Here is an 18144-nt window from a genome sequence, read left to right as displayed (position 1 = left end):
ATGTACTATACAGTACAGCAGGAAAATCTGGACATGCTCTGAAGAGAAATGTCTGAGCCTTTAGTGCAATCATATTGTTTTACTGGTTGTGTTCCTTATTAACACAAATGATGTGTTATCATACATATTTGATAAACTATGCCCAGTTCTGTTTGCAATAGTGTTTGTAGTTGTAGAAATCTGAAAAACGTACCATCATTTATAATTGCTGGTATGCCGTACTGTAAAAAAATAGAGTCATAACACGTCATGCCTGCTTGGAGCTTTCTCGGTGCATCTCTACCTGTGACATTTAAGGAATTACAGAACATACAAGATGCATGGCCTTCTCCTCGCAGGACCCTCAAACTAAGATATTTAAAAGTGACCTAAATCAGCATGTTTCCAGCTGAATTTGACAGAAGTGCACCTTAAAGTGCCTTCATACTAGGCTACAGGATCCTGCCGCATTTTACAGCAAAGGCCGTAGAACTACCATACCAATGACCATCATCTAACTAAATCAATCACGAGACGAGACGCTTCAGGATCTGTCTGATTCAGCTCAACAGGGGACATTCCATCCATCGATTACATCGTGTCTTCACTTTGTGGTAATCATGCAGAGCAGCATGTCCCAATGTTTTTACAAGTGGGAATAAGTCGAAGCAAATGGCTCAGTCAGTCACAGTCTGGTGGGAATGTGAGAGGGAAAAGAAATCATTGCTGCACATTTCTTCATTCCCTCAGAATGTATAGTACTTCTCAAATCCATGCAGGGTGTTTACATACCCACCTTTATATTGCGTAGAAAACTATGTCAAACTGATGTGCATTTCATAAAGGCTATAAACAGTGAAAAAGAAAAATAACATTTACTGAGACAAACAACAGACAAATCACAGCTTTGGGTCAGGATTCGGCATATGCAGGTGATTTACTTAAGACTTTATAAATGACAGCTTTTGCCAGCCGTAAACAGTAAAGCGGAAGGAAACTGCCTCTAACCCAGGTGTGGTTTGAGGGATTGTTAATGTGTCCTGTGTGGAAGGGTCTGTTCCAGGCTGGATGCACCATTTTCTCACATCAACACACTTCTGGCAGATATGACACAGCCCATTGGTCTGCTCTGATGAAGACAGGGCAGCGCTCGTGTGTGTGTGTGTGTGTGTGTGTGTGTGCGTGTGCGTGTGCGCATGCGCGTGCTCCTTTGTAGGTTTGTGTGTGTGTGTATGTGTATGTGTCTGTCTGTGTGTGTGTGTGTGTGTGCTCCTTTGTAGGTTTGTGTGTGTGTGTGTACGTGTGTGTGTGTGCTCCTTTGTAGGTTTATGTGTGTGTGTGTGTGTGTGTGTGTGTGTGTGTGTGTGTGTGCGCTCCTTTGTAGGTTTGTGTGTATGGTGTCTGGTTATTTGTTAGGCTGCATGTGTATGTGTGTTTAAAAAAAAAAAAGACAATAAGCAGAGCTTAATGTGCAACAGGTGTAGCCCTCAGTTGGAACTGATTTGCTGCTATCGGCGAGCGCAGCGTAGCCTCCAGCATCAACTGGGTTGAAACCCCATAAATTTACGTAGGAAAGCCTTCGCCAGATTGCAGTATGTCAAAAAAACGCAGCGTTGAACATTGGGCTTGTTTAATTGTTGTGTTGGGGTGGCGGCTGGAAGCGCTTGTCCAATTCAAGCGGGGAACAAAGCCAACATTGTTATCTCCGGCACCCAGACCTGCCTGCCAATATACCTGCTTTCTGTCAGTTTTAGGGAGTAAAAGAGGTGGAGAGGGGGTGAGGTTGGGGTGACAATGACAAATCAAACCAGTTACATTTTTCCTCCTTTTCTCTTTCTTGGTTGTTTTGTTGCAAAGCCACCCCCAGCAGTATTAAGTATACAGTGCTGTTGTGATGGAGGACTTGTTTTCAGTTTATAAAGAGGGAAGGTTTACCTCTATCTCTCATAGCTCATCACTCCATCATCTCTCTCTTTGTCTCCCCTCTTCTTTCTTTCCCTCACCCCTCTATAGTTTGTTATTTATGTGGCAATGTGGCCACACTCCATTAACTCCTTCCTGATAATACTGGAGGCAGAAGGCACTATCGCTCTGCCGTCTGGCTCACACCGAGTAAGGAGTGGAGAAAACACCTTCTTGTTTTCTTTTTATCGTCATTATGAGCTCGTTGCAAAAACGTATGGTTACCTGGGTGGGTTTTCTTTCCGCGTTGTTTTTCATTTTCGCAACTCGTTCTTTCCTTCTGTCTCTTTTGATTTTCTGATTATTTTTTTTCAACTGCTCACACTCCCTGGTCTCATCTTTGCTGAGTTTGCAAATCAAATCAGTCCGTTAACGTTTTAGTGACTATTTCCTCAAAAACTGACCGCTGTCATCAGGGTTTACTGTACAATGCCTGAGAAAAGTATTTTCAGCAAATACCTCTATGTTTAATAGTTTAATAATGTCTTTAATTAAACAAGAGAATAAAGCAAGAGAATGAAAGTTGATTTAAAGGGGTGATAGAATGATTATATAGGGTATTTCACACTGTTCCTTAAAGGAGAGTTCCGGTTGATTTGACACTTGTGGAAAAAATACGTTTTGGAATATTGGATTGTATGAGTGCGACAATCGACTAGTGTGGACTTCACCGGAAAACAGGAAATAAACAGAGGTATGGATTAACACAACTTTTATGTCTTTCTGTCACATCTACTGCAGTCAGATTCGCTGTGTTCTCTCGGAAGGAATCACTTCACATGGGTAGACACTTGTAATGACATTTTGAACATGTTTAGAGGCTTAAAACACTCAAAATTTCCAAACAACAGAGCTACGTGTTGAAATCGACCGGAATTCTCCTTTAAGGTCTCCTAATAGGGTATGTAACATTGGTTGGGCTGAAAATGGCCCGGGTGCTGTTCTATGCGCCCTAATGCAACCCTGTGAAATAGCCCTAGAATGAAACGAGAGGTTTTCTCCCTTATATGGTATGCTCATGAATATTTAGATGAGCTGCGCGCTGATTGGTTGGTTTACAACTAGCGAAGCTGCAGAGCACCCTCCCCTCTCCCATTCTAACTGCCTGCTCAGTGCTGCTGCACACGAGGAGAAAGCAGAGAGGGGAGGGGCTGCCGGACAATACTGGCGTCTTTTCTAAAGAAAGTCGCTGTGTTGCCAACTTAGCGACTTTCTTTAGAAAAGACGCCAGTATTGTCCGGCGAGCACGCAAAGGTATTTCTCTCTTGTGGCTGCCAAAACAGTCTACTCTCTCTTCTGTTCTGTGACTGAGGAGCAGCTCCTCCTCCTCTCTGCTTTCTCCTCATGTGCAGCAGCAAGCAGGCAGGCAGTTAGAATGGGAGAGGGGACATGGCCAACAGCACTCACTGGGACTGGCAGCTCGCGGTGCTCTGTACCCAGTGCACAGTAAAGCTTAGATCGGGCCCAAAAAATCAAGCCCCACCCTACCCGAGCCTGTGCACATTTTGTCCGAGCCCGGCCCGGCCCGGCCTGAAACTTTCAAACTTTCTTCTTTGTAATTCCCCTGGAAGTGTACAGAGCAGCGCGCAGCTAAACTACTCTGTGAGATCTGCGCTGGTCTGTATGTAATTTTTGGGGCGTGACAAAGGTAGAGACCAGAGCCAATTAAGGTACAGCCACCGAGTTGATGTCAACTATGAGCTTTGTTGAGATTCGCCCGTTTTCAGAGGCAGTTTCAAATTATGAGATTTGCATAGGAAAGAGATGTTAATGGGACTTTGAGGTTCTATGTATGTCCTATTTACCCACCGTCGTTATTCAACTATGACAAGGTACACTCAGTTTTGCATTCTATCACCCCTTTAATTGTTTTACTTTGTGTAATCTAACTATGGATATCAAAGCAGACCTTTTTCTTGACATGTTGATTTACTGTTAATAGACAGGGATTTTGTTTCAAAAACAGACAGAAAATCGAAATAACTGTTCATACTGTCACCAAGGGTAAACCGCAAAATATATGACACTGTAGTAAAAGAGAGAAGCAGTTAATTTAAAATAGATTCAAACGTTACTCATACTGCGAATGACAACACCTTGTCAACAGTGTGTTAAATACTGAAAATGTGCTGTATTTAAAGTCAATGTAACAGGGTTAATACAAGTGAACATCCCAACTGTGTGTGTGATACAGATAAATGACTTTCCCAGAAGCTTTCTGTTTGAGTATGTAATATTTCTGCATATTATTATTATTATATTATTGGAAGGCTCCGATCTGTTCTTATTAAGGGCTTTCATCCGTTGTTCTGTCTTTAGTAACTAATGCTGAACATGAACTTTGGTGAACGTGAACCATCTAAGTTTATCTTTGCTCATCCATTCAGTGCAGTCAGACATCCACAGTCACAACCCCCGGCTCAAAAAAGTCTCTCTTTTTTTCCATGTGGACTGTTAGTCTGGTAGCCAAACTAGACCCACATCCAGATGTTGGGTCTGGGAACTCAACATTGGCAGAGCTCAATCTGAGGGGCAGGATAAACGGTTGTCTTTCAAATTCCCTCTGCACTCATAGCCAATCAGAGCAACGCTAGTTGATAGATTAAACTTTAAACTGCGAACACATCTTCCTTTTTTAAGAATGACTTCAGTCCCGTTCTTTGTTCTTTTCTCAAAGAAAAGCTTAACTCCAAGTCTTCCAGAGTCACGGCCAAAGCCGATTCCAAAGACCGCTGTTCACCAGCAGCAGCAGCCATCTTCTTTGTTTTCAAGTAGCAGGGAATTCACGCTTAACCGTCGCAACTCTGCCGTCAGTATGTTAAGCCCGCCCACGACTCTATACACGATGTGATTGGTCTGACCAGAATTTGGTTTTTCCAGCTCGCAAGCCAAGATTTCTATGCCAGTAGTCTGGCTGAACATTGCTAGAATAATGCCTGACACCCGGTATGTTTCCCTCCCCTCTTATCTCTGCTATCTAGGTTTAGCGCTGCCCAGGACAGTTGTGATCGGTTTAGTCTATATCCACGACGTTCCACTTCCAGGATTGTTCCAATGCCACGGGAAAGTCCACCCTCTTTCCGGCCGAATGTCCGTTTCCTTCCTCTTTCTTTGTATTGGCGTTCTAACCTCTGGTGGATTTCTGAGGACTATGGTTAACTGCTCCTCAGATCTCTGCAGGGTAAATCCAGACAGCTAACTAGAATATCTGTCCAATCTGAGTTTTCTGTTGCATGACTTATGGCCCTGACACACCAACCAGACGGCCGACCGTCGACAGTAAAGCCAGTCGGACTGATCAGTCGGGTCCCCGAGGTCCAAGAAGTGCCTCAGAACACACTGAGGCGACGCCGACTTGAGCGTACGCTCTGCACGTGCGCGAAACGTAATACGTCTCCATAGCAGCAGGCGGCGCTGCTCTGTATTGTTTCCATTAACAGTCTGATTATTTCCCAGAAAATGAAAACCGGCAGCTGATTGGACGAACGCGGCACGTGGTTCGGTTCTGTCATGGCGTCTCGTTCAGAATACGATCTCATATTGTACTAAAATAGTTCACCGAAACGTGTTTCTGAAAACATTTTAAGCGAGAAATAGGCCGTGCAGTTTCTGAATCTGTCTTCATTTCAGATTGACAAAGGTCAGTTTAAAAGATTTTCGTCAGATTTTGAGCGGCTCATCCGCTCCCCATTTCCGGGTGAGTCCCGACTGCCCTGTCCCCGACTGAACATGTCGGGTCGGCCCAAATGAAGGCCGACGGCTCCTCCGACGGCCGACGGCGCGGGACACACCGAACAGACTCGAGCCACGGACCTCGCCAGACGGCCCGACGGCCGATTATCGGGCTGGTGTGTCTTCTCTCTTAAACAACTTTTGAACGTACACGTTCCACCAAAACAAGTTCCTTCCCGAGACTATATTCTATACAGCGGCACCGATTGCTTAGCACCGCCCAAGACGATTGTGATTGGTTTAAAGAAATGCCAATAAACCAGAGCATGGTTTTCTCCCCCTGACATTGTGTGACTAAGTAACTACTAAAAATTAACTTTTTTGTTAGTTTTCTTGAATAAAAAAGGAATAAAGTAAACCGTTTTTAGCACTTTAAAGCTCTTCTCCAATGTTAAGCATATACTGTGCGTATCCTGTGTACCACTGGTCACTAAAAATGCTCAATGCATTTTGGGAAATAGGTTTATAAGGAGCTGGAGCCGAGTAATTAGCATAGCATAGCTTAGCTTAGCGTAAAGTCTGAAGGCAGGGGAATGCAGCTAGCTAACGCAGCTCTCTCTAAACTTTTCAAACTCACCAAATAACAAACACATTGTCTTGGTTGTTTAATCCGTACACAAATAGAATTTTAAAAAATGTGATTTGTGGTTTTAGGTGGAGTTATGTTTAGCTTTCGATGTGAGAGATATTGATCTTCCCTCAGTGTTTCCCACAGATTAGAAAGCAATTTGTGGTGTGCGCAGGGTGAAATACTTATTTTCATAACAATCAAGTATCAAAAACTGAGGAGGACACGCTGTTGGATGCTGTCCTTTCCTAACGAATCTATCTCTTTCTCTCCCAGTGACCCTGTCTTTCTGCTTGAGCAGCCCTGGTTGAAGCCTGAAAATATTGTAAACAAATTAATAACATAACTAATTCCACTGGTGGGACTGTTGAGCTCTGTTTCAGACTGATACCTCCGGTTCAGGCTGGTCCTCATCCTCAACACGGGCCTTTTTCATATACTTTTCAATACTCATCTGGATTGAAGCAGCAAACATTCAGTGTAAGAGTAAAAAATGACATAACATTATTTATAACACGTTTATTTGATTCACAGCTGCTACATATAGTGTTTTGACCTCGACAACCCAACTGCATTTTACCGCAAACTTGCAACTAGTTAACTTTCTAAAGCAGGCGCAATCGCTTGTTTGCTAAGAGTCGGGTCGGGACTCCAACATTAACACACTGACAACATTTTATTCAGAATATAAAATATTTTTATAGCACTTTTTAATGTGTGATTGTGTAAAGGTGTTCACGAGATAGATACCAACCTTTCGTGAACTTGTGAATTTCGCCAGCCGTCTTCTCTCGTTTTCATGGAGACAGACGCTGGGTGCACGGAGGGGAGGGGCTGTGTGTGTATCTGTGTGTGTGTGTGTGTGTGTGTGTGTGAGATGCGTGAGTGACAGAGAGACGGAGCAGGGAAAGGAAATGCAGCTGAACGAATACACTGCGTGTTTTAAATAGCGTTAAAAAAAAATAATAATAACGAAATGCAATATGTGGCGGCTGGTGTTGATTGTATGGCGCACCGCCACAAATTAGTCTATGTGTGGGAAACACTGTCTCTCCTCATCTTACTTAAAGAAAGCAAATCTGCATATTTCCAATTAACTACTAACTCAACATTGCTGTTGCTGTTCTTTCAGCATTTTTGTTGTGGGTTTTTTTATGGCCACTGCATTTGTTTTTCATTCACCAGTAAGTCATGTCACAGATGTTATATTGCAGGAAACATTATGACAGCGTCAGCAGGAGTAGACCGACGGATGACTTATTGTTGAGACTGACACAAACAGTGAATATCACAGTTTGTGTATTTCCATTTCTTTTTCCTGTAGCATCTGCTGTGGTACTGTACAGATATCATCTTACTCGTTCTGTCTTTCATCTCTTATTATTTTTCTCTTTTCCATCTATCTCTCAGTATTTTTTTTTATCTTTTCTCATCATCTTCTCTCATTTTCTCCACGCTGTCGGTGCAGTGAAATGGCCCATTGTAAAAGAGCAGACTGTGTGCGTCTGAGACATTAGCTGCTGATTTAGTGGGACATTAGCTTGATGGATGGCTTGGCAGAAAACTCCCCAACAACAGTTGATTTGCATCCAGAGAAACTTGCAGAGTGAGGCTGAACAACGTTCAGCACTCTCATCGTTTATGTCCTGCGTCTAATGATGTCTTCCGCAGCGCTGTAGTGCAGAGGATGAAACCTTGAGTCCTCTGTAGTTCCAAATTGAGAGGTATCAGAGCTCCACAACTCATTTTATCAGCAGCTTTTTTGTGAAATAAAAATATAATAGTATTTAACAGATAACATAACAGATTTTTCATGATACCTTTGAACATACATATGAACTTATTTGACTTTGGACTTTTTTGTATATAGGGCTGGGCATCGTTCAAAAATGTTCAATACCAATGCCGATACTGTGAATTTGATACCGGTTCCTTAACAATACTTTTTTCAATACCAACGTAAAATCAATTTATCAAAAAGAAATACAAATCTTTTTTTTATTTTTAGCTCCTTTACACCTATGTGACGCACACTGAAGTCAAGTCTCTCAAAATACATCACACACGTGAGCCCCGTCTCTGTGGAACGTAGAGTTTTTCCTGCGTGTCTCTACAACGTGTAACATTAGACAGCCAATCACAAACATTATTAGATCTTGGTACAAGCATGCTGCGTACTTATTGGCTCACTGACACTGATGAGATTTACTCCTTGGGTATTGAAATTTGGTATTGAATGACGAGGCATTTTCTGACTCTCGATACTATGGAGGCACTTTGGTCGGTGCCTAAAAGTATTGACGTTCATTACCCAGCCCTAGTTGTATATCATAATGGCTGTCACCCCATGATGGGCAATGTTTGCAAAGTGGTCAGTTAAAGTTGAGCCAATTATTCATGGAAGTTAACAATCTGTATTGTGAGTTATCATGCGGTGTGTTCCAAAGAAAACAATACATAAACAGATTTCCATAACATTAGTTATTTGTAGTTATTTATGAGTCCTCACTAAAATAATATGATAATGCAGTTTAAAAATAAACTTGTTTGTTTTATTGTCACAACAGAACAGAGGAACATCAATATATATTAAAGTTCTGATAAATAAAATGTATAAAAATACAAACTTAAGATAAGAAACTTAAAGGCATACTATGTAACTTTTCCCTCTTCGGTCCCCCTACAGTTGTCTCATTGGAACTACGTATCTACATATCACTACAGCTGTAGTTCCAATGAGACAACCTGTAGGGGGACCAAAGAAGGAAAAGTTGCATACTGTACTGTAGTATGCCTTTAATGTCCTTTAAACAAAAAGACAATAACAACAAAATAAATCAAAGTGTTGCCAACAGGAAGGTTGCAGAGCGTCCTCTGGTGGACAAACTATGCAACGCCAACACTCAGAACATGGTTGAAGGGGGTTTCGTCCGTTTTTATTATTTTTTAAATATTCATTTATCGGCCATTATAAATGCTGATAACGATAGTTTGGAAAATGCCTAATATCGGCTGATAATATCAGCCCGCCGATATATCGGTCGGGCTCTAGTGTGTGTGTGTGTGTGTGTGTGTGTGTGTGTGTGTGTCTACACTGTACACTTAATTTACTCTATGTCCTTACAAGGGCACACAAATGAATCAATCATTTGTCTTTGCACATGTACCTCTTTAGTTAGGGCTCATCTAACAAATCCAGTTACTTTAATAAGTCCAGGGTTGAATACAGTATGAACCAGTAAAATGTGCTGAGACACAAATCACTGTCTTCACATGTGCATGCATGTAAGTTCTAACTTCATCAGTGTGATACTTGGAGGCGGAGTACCTGAGAGGTTTATTAATATTCGGTGTAATTCACCCTATCAACCTCTATATCTCACTGCCAATTTGACTGTCGCCTTGAGTTGACCAATACACACACAAACATGCATGCACACACACACACACACACACACACACACACACACACACATACATAGACTGACATTCCCGCCCCCATCTCTGTCCCAGCAGCCATTGCTTTCACTCTTTTTACTCATAAATACACATGCATCCTATTTTTTCCTCTTCATCTCTCTCTCACTCAGTCTCTGTCTTCTTCCGTCTTTGTCTTCTTCCGTCTCTCTTCCCATCAGTCTCTTCCTATCTGTCTCTCTTTCGCTCTGTAACAAATGACAGTGCAGAATGGATGTCCCCGTCATTTGCAGCGGCATAATGTTCTGATGAAAAATGAAGTGATCCCTCCAGACAGATTAGTCATCAGTGAGGAGACCTCTGCAGGAGAGGTGTGTGTGTGTGTGTGTGTGTGTGTGTGTGTGTGTGTGAGATACAGATAAATGACTTTCCCGGAAGCTTTCTGTTTGAGTATGTAATATTTCTGCATATATTATTGGAAGGCTCCGATCTGTTCTTATTAAGGGCTTTCATCCGTTGTTCTGTCTTTAGTAACTAATGCTGAACATGAACTTTGGTGAACGTGAACCATCTAAGTTTATCTTTGCTCATCCATTCAGTGCAGTCAGACATCCACAGTCACAACCCCCGGCTCAAAAAAGTCTCTCTTTTTTTTCCATGTCATGTGTCATTCCGGTAACACTAAAATAATAAAAAAATGTTTCCCTTCCCTTTCCCTTCACACTACCTGATGCTGGCACTGTTCAGCAAGGATTCAAACGTATATTGCTGTTGCACCTACATGCCAGTAAGCATTGATTTGGTGATTTTCAGATCTCAACACGTCTAGACACCTGCGCTGAATTTGGTTGAATATGCTTTTCTAGGTGTGGTTGTATGTAGTTGTTTCAGCAGCATTTCAGTGACTACATAGAAAGTGCGTCATATTGCAATATAGTCATTTGTGTAGCCTGGGTTTAACCTAGATGTCTAAACGTCTTTTAACCCACACATCACCAAATTAGTACTGCACAGTTTACAGTTTGAAAAAAGGTAAAAGTTGAGTTATTGTTTGCATAGTCACGCATTGCCAGACCTTCCTCTACAGCGCTGCAGAGGAGGGTCTGGCTAGTCCACACAGCCCTGGGTGGGAGAAAATTGTGCTCTGGTTTATTGGCATTTCACCCTGAGGGGAACACAAACGTCTTTACCGTTTTTTATTGCAATCCATACAATATTTGACGAGATACTTCACTTAAACCCCAAGATGGGAATCTCATGGTGGCGCCAGAAAAAAAGTCACAGGAGTGGATTGACATGCACTTAGGTAACCGGGTTACAGCCATTTAATATAAATGAGAAACTTGGTTTCTATTAGAGGGGTAGGGGATAGGATAAATCTGGTTTCCTTACAGACTTCTCCTATAAAACTCATATGTATTGGCCATGTATACAGTAACTGGGTTTCTAAAGTACTTATGTGCACGACAAAGACTTCAGGCTGGGAAAGGAACAGCAAAGCAGGTGAATGAAAGGTCAGATAATTACACGGAGCAACGTGTTCTCATACTTGAAATGATTCCATCCAAAGTCAGACTAAAACTAATACAAAGTAGCCTCTACAAGTCTAAATAAGTTGGTTTGTACCACTGAACACGAGACATTCACACTGTGAAGAAAAGCTGTGCTCTATCTCAAGCTATTTGCATGTGTAGTTTTTCCTCAGGGTGTTTGGTCAAAGTTTATGTTTGAGGCGCAGTCGTGCTACACATGAGGAAGTTTCCTTTGGGGATTTCTTCATTTCCACTCTGCTGCTGGTGCAGAAGTAGAGAAACACTGCAGGTCATGCAGTGTTGTATTGTGTAAGTGTTTTTGAATATATGTGAGAATAGTAAAGTCTCTCAGAGGGAGCCCAGAGGTCAAAGTCAGCTATAGAACACCATTGCAGCTGGAATGGAGTCAGTGTTATGCTCCGAGTTACGTCAGCGGGGTAGAAGTTCACATAAATCCTGATCCTTTAGTTGAAATACCTAAAGACTAGGGCTGTACGATAACGTTGTTAAATATTGCAGTAATGATATTACTTGTGATAAACAGATATTAAAGTGTACTAAGTTCTGCATTTCTGCTACAATGCAACACATTGCTTGTTGAATTTATGACAAATGAAAGGAATTCCATTTCCATTTCCAACATTCTTTTATTGAAAAATTTGAGCATTGAATTGAATATAAAAGGCACCACTAAAAAAATGTTACATTTACATTTTAAAGTGCAGTTTTCTACTGATAAAATAGCTCTGAGTGTCTCGCAATATGTTTATTGCGGCAGTTAATATTGCGATGACGATAACAAAACGATATATTGTGCAGCCGCACTAAAGATCTGATCTTATTCCATTAAATTAGACTGTTAAATAGTTTATACAAGAATGGAAATGACTCCTGTATCTCCTCATGTGAGTCCAAGTTAAGTCTGTAAGTGGAGGTGAAGTATGTGCACATAACACAGAGCAAGTCAGCTTGCACAACTCCATGTGTGTCTTGTCGGTGCCTTGCAAAACAGCGACATGAACATAAAGTGACTCTTGTCACTTGTCACTGAAGCGCAACAATGGCACCTTGAGTCCAAGTGATATTCCTCCAGGAATTATTCCTTTTCTTTACTGTCGCAGCCATTCACACTCTCCATGTCACTGTTCACACTTTGCTCGACTTAAATAGGCATCCATCTGTTTTCACGCTCTTTCAGTGTATACTGTTACTGTATTTGGCTATGTAACACAAACTGAGCTCTTCTCCAAGTGACTTTATTACATTAACGTTTGCTTACTTTTATCAAAGAAGAAAAGTTGTCTGCCCAACCTTTTCTAAATTGAATTTAACATTATTTTCTTTGTTTTATTTTATTGAGCTTGAATATGCATATGAGGAACTCAGAGAAAAGCTGGATAAATGTTCTATTCCCACACTAGCCTGGAACAAAGCCCAGAAGTAGAGAAAATACACACTGGTAGTCCATTACTGTGTCCGGTCTGACCCTTGGACTGCTTCTTGTCCAGCTGAAACAGCAAAGCAGAATAAAAATGGCTCCACACATCTGCCCTAACACGTGAACATCTAAAAACTGAATCCAAAATGCTGGTAGAGACTGGCGTAGGTGTGATGGAAGTGTAGGAGTGAAAACAGACAGAGTAAGGTCATGCAAAGTGTGTGGGAGCATGACGGTGTATATGCCTTCAGAAAAACAGCACTCTCTTAATGAAAACTAGTAATGAATAATGGTGTGCATGGCAGTCTTTCAGACTTGTTTGTCTTGAACTTTAAGTGCATTCATCTCAACCGGCTGCATAAAGAGCCACTTGTAAAAGGCTAATGGGGCAGTGCTTGCTTGTTGTGTGTTACAGGTGTTTTCTTCACTGGTGTGTCAACTAATGTGGCTTTGAGTAGATAATAACAACATTTCCATTTTTGCAAGATTTGTTGCGTCACCACTTCCACTGTCTCTTTCTCTCTTTCTCATTCAATCTAGTCAAGACAACCATTCTGAACTACCAGAGTCCGACCACGGGCCTTTTCCCTGTCAAAACATGCTCCACCTGCAAGGAGGCCAAGGTCCGGGACTCCCTCTACTGTGCTGCCAGCGCCTGGGCCCTGGCTCTGGCCTACCGGTTAGTACACAAAAACACACTCTTGCACTCTCACAGGTTAACCATGCAGGATGGGTTTCATGGGTGCAGGGTTAAATTTATCTTTAACTGCAATGTGTGTCGCCTCTTCGGTGGCACTCCATTTGTGTTAATTAATACAGATGAATTGGGATTTAGACTCCCTGCTTCAACTTTCAACTTTATTTTGTCCCCGGAGGGCAATTGGTTTTGCAGCAAGGTAAACAATACATGAAAAACAACATAGTCATACAATACAGAAGGAGATGGGGGGTGACCTGAATACCAGTGGGCTAGAAGACCAACAATATCACATCACAAACAATCATCACCATCATCATCGATACGAACCACATCAAATTGCTAACTAAACTACACACTTTGCCAAGTGAATTGGGAGTTCCTACCTCCTCCCTCAGCCGGCTTGGTCTCTAGTTCTGCGACGTGATGCTCTAATTGATACACACAGTATCCTCTTTTAGAGCTGATCCATGTCCATCCTGGGGTCAGCTCCAGTAGGTACTGCAGTTTGAAGCTGCACTAAGCAACTTTGCACCAGCCCCAAGTGGAAACACGAAGAAAACTGACCACACATTTTTGACCATTCATTTTGTTGCTGTATTTTTGGTATTTTAAAAAGACTGGAAAAAAGCTCTAACTACTGCTCTGTGGGTTAAGCGAGCGGTCATTTACCTAGAGACAATGTCACTTTGGAGCCAATAAACCTAAATTCTTGGTGTGTAGCTGGAGCTGATGAACACATGTAGTCATTTTGACAGAGTGCTTGCTTGCTCCTATATACAGTGAAGGAAGGTTACTTTTGATGAGGTATGCCTCTGTTAAAATTATTGTATTTTGTTCCAAAATCTGCAGCGGAGATTTGTATATTTGTCATATAAGTTGAATGAGATAATGTAACTGTGCAATAAGGCTAGAATTTATTAAATTTGTCCAGCACCACAGCAGAAGTGATGTAAAAATAACACTAAAATGTATGGATATATCACTTATAATGTGTTTATATAGAGCATTAGAACAAAGAACAGTTCAAGTAATCTTTAATTACACCGGTTTACGGTTCTGCCCCCTGTATCCCTTCTCCTTTGAGTTTTGGATTTGTTCCACTCACTTCTATTTCATGCTTAATGACCCTGCGCTCTAATCTGCCTCTGTCATTTGAAGGCTTTTCTTGACACTTCGAGATTGTTGGTTCAAGGAGAACACTTTTCACTTTCACTGAGAACCGTGTAAAAGGCCCCAAACTTCTGGTTGATTAGCTTCAAGGGAAAAGAGCACTTCCACGAAATTAGCCCGAAAGGATGAAGAAAAAGATGGAGAGAGAGAGAGAGAGAGAGAGAGAGAGAGAGAGAGAGAGAGAGAGAGAGATTGAAAGGATTGATGGAGACGGTGAGGAAAAGGGACGATACGGAGAGAAGGAAGTACTAAAGGTAGAGATATGCAGTGGGAGTTAGAGAGGGAGGTGGGCAAAGGGAGAGATAAGAGACAGGGAGAAAAAAAGATGGGAGATGGAGAGAAAGACTGGGTGAGGGAATGACATGGAGGGGCGATGACAGAGGGAAAGAGAGGGCTAAAAATAGAGTGTACTGCAGTGATGTGACCAGCGGCAGATCTCAGTCATCAGTCATGGCTGCCTCCTATTAGAATTGTCACTGGGATTTAATTAAGATGATTCTCATCTGACAGGCTTGGCTAGTGCCATTACTTACTTCATGCCCAGCTGCTGTGTGTGTGTGTGTGTGTGTGTGTGTGTGTGTGTGTGTGTGTGTGTGTGCGTGGAACTTGGATTTGCCACAAACTCCTAGTAGACATGATGAGTTTTATTCATCACGTTGCCCAGTCACATTTTATTCTTTATTATGTTCCATTTGATTTGTTATAATATTAATATATTTTTTGAATGGGGAGTGGGTTGTCAGCTTCCAGGACTAAGATAAGTCTCTCATATTTTCTTGTAGTTATCTACGCAGCGGTGTGGGGATAGGTCTGGCAATGCGAGACTAGTAGGTGTCTAACCTTTCTGACACCCATTGCATTTTGCTGATTAATTGTAATAAAATGTGAAGAGCTGGGTATGTTACTGTAACCCCTGGCCAGTGTTGGATCCCCTCATGAATATTACAGTGTTGAAAACGTGTAGTCAGTAATGAAGGTCCTAAAAACAGGAAATTGGTAGATGAAAAGCTGCCTTCTGCTGTATCCTCTGCCTGCCATCACTTTTGATGTGGAGGGTCACATCTAAAAGAGAGTGTGATTAATGTACCGTTTACCTCTGAAGTTTCACCTCAGTGGCTTGGCTTTCCTCTGTCGATACCAAAAGTAATTATTAGCATAACCTTTGTACTGTGCATCTGAGATCTGCCAGCCCCATCAGGAATGTGCTGACTCCCACTGTGGTCACTGCGACCATAGTCTCGCATTGCCAGACCTTCAAATCTCCACAGCGCTGCGGAGGAAGGTTTGGCTAGTCCACACAACATTCCTGGATAGGAGAACAAATGGTCTTTAAAGGTCCCATAGCATGAAAATGTAACTTTATGAGGTTTTTTAACATTAATATGAGTTCCCCCAGCCTGCCTATGGTCCCCCAGTGGCTAGAAATGGTGATAGATGTAAACCCAGCCCTGAGTATCCTGCTCTGCCTTTGAGAAAATGAAAGCTCAGATGGGCCGATCTGGAATCTCCCCCTTATGAGGTCATAAGGGGAAAGGTTACCTCCCCTTTCTCTGCTTTGCCCACCCAGAGAATTTGGCCCCCCCATGAGAAAGAGAGACATCATGGCTTTCAAAGGAGCAAAGTGGCAGTTGGTCAAGGCCACACCCCCACCCTCCACCTTGCCCCCCCCTATATAAAAGAGACTTCAGATACAGTATAAGGGGACCACTAAGGTCTATATAAAAGAGACTTCAGATACAGTATTAGGGGACCACTAAGGTCTATATAAAAGAGACTTCAGATACAGTATTAGGGGACCACTAAGGCCTATATAAAAGAGACTTCAGATACAGTATTAGGGACCACTACGGCCTATATAAAAGAGACTTCAGATACAGTATTAGGGGACCACTAAGGCCTATATAAAAGAGACTTCAGATACAGTATTAGGGGACCACTAAGGCCTATATAAAAGAGACTTCAGATACAGTATTAGGGGACCACTAAGGCCTATATAAAAGAGACTTCAGATACAGTATTAGGGGACCACTAAGGTCTATATAAAAGAGACGTCAGATACAGTATTAGGGGACCACTAAGGCCTATATAAAAGCATCCAAAGAGCACCATGTCATGGGACCTTTAAACCAATCACAATCGTCTTGGGCGGTGCTAAGCTCCGGACGCAGCGGTGCCGGCTCTGCAAAATAGTCTCGGGAAGGAACTTGTTTTGGTGGAACATTTGCACCCCGCAAAAGAAAATGCCACATACAATATTAAATTAAGTAAACTGTTCACACAATACAGTAATGTGAGCTATTTAAAATAGCTGGATACATGGTTAAACCTCATTTGCTCTTACCAGTGTATCACCTTGTGTATTTTGTCCACAGCAAAACGTCCCCGATAGAGAGGAAATGCCATAAACTGATTCTTTGTAAATTTTTACAATCATTCCCTGAAAGAACCAAGCAGGCCTGCCTCGTTGCACCATCCAAATGTTCCTTAAAACTTGCCATTTCCAGTGTGTAATGTTGCTCAGCGGATCTGGTTAATGTTGCTTGATGGGACCGCAGTTTAAAGTTAACTCAAAGAAAGTGGAAATGAGGGACATACGGCTGAACTTTCGGCCGAACTTCCCTTCTGGCGAGACCAGAATTATCCCGTAAATGAACCGTCGTCGATATAGACTGCTGCGACCATAACTGGTTGACTTCTGAGTGGTTTCTCAGCAGGATTACGCTCTTAAAACCATATTTATTTAATGTTTGTGCTCACAATTTGGGATGATACAGATGCGGGTGTAAGGCTAAGTTTTTTTTAAGGCTTTACAAATTGCATATTGATTTTTAGCTACTACTGAATGCCACTGCTGAATTTGTTTAGGGAGATGACTTTGTGATGAAAAGGTTGCTAGTTCAATCCTTACTGCCAACAGTGACTAAGGTTCCTTTTACACCTTTGGCTGACTTCAGTTTGTCAGGACCAAGGAAATAAATTATCCATTATTGCTTTTAAGTGCTGGCTCATTTAAAGTTCACACTGATGTCTTTGGAATTAATAAAGAGGAGTAAACATAAAAGCACATTAAATGTCAGGAAACTAATTCACTGGGCAGCTTAGGTGACAAGCCCACAAAGAAGTAACGCATTATGAGCATGGTAGAGAGGGTAGAGAAACGTCTTTTCAGGTCCCAGATCCGGTTGTTTGGTCCGCACCACAGTTCAATTGAAAGCTCTGACAGCCCAAAATAACCAAACCAAGTGGTGAAACACACCATAGTCTGTTTGTGCCCTCTAATATTACGGCAGTGTCCATCTGCATAGGGACTTGTGTTGACTTGTATGTTCTCCCTGTCCCCCCCCTGTCCCCCATGCAGACGCATTGATGACGATATGGGGCGAACCCATGAATTGGAGCATTCTGCCATCAAGTGCATGAGAGGGACCCTCTACTGCTACATGAGGCAGGCTGATAAGGTGAGTTTTTAGCCAGCCTCCACTCAGCTCCTGCTTTCACACTGCATGTTTGCATAAAAGCTCCCTGCAATTAGATAGATAGATAGATAGATTTTTTTATTGATCCCAAAAAAATGGGAAATAACATTGTTGCAGCAGCAAAGATTTCAGACACAACACACGTACAGAGTAAACATTAAATAATAGGA

At 42.0% G+C, this 18144-nt stretch overlaps 1 protein-coding gene across 3 annotated transcripts in view; it reads left to right on the top strand.

Moving 5' to 3' along the window:
- The window catches only part of phkb (phosphorylase kinase, beta), a 128248-nt gene that overhangs the window by 8169 nt on the left and 101935 nt on the right, over nt 1-18144 (top strand). For all 3 annotated transcript variants that reach the window (XM_031309134.2, XM_031309142.2, XM_031309152.2), the window contains 2 exons: nt 13169-13307; nt 17857-17956. In XM_031309134.2, coding sequence (XP_031164994.1) covers nt 13169-13307; nt 17857-17956 — 239 coding nt within the window. The remainder of the gene's footprint in view (nt 1-13168; nt 13308-17856; nt 17957-18144) is intronic.

Source organism: Sander lucioperca, chromosome 3, assembly GCF_008315115.2.
Source record: "Sander lucioperca isolate FBNREF2018 chromosome 3, SLUC_FBN_1.2, whole genome shotgun sequence".
Lineage (NCBI taxonomy): Eukaryota > Metazoa > Chordata > Actinopteri > Perciformes > Percidae > Sander > Sander lucioperca.
This window is presented reverse-complemented; position numbering and strand designations above follow the sequence as displayed.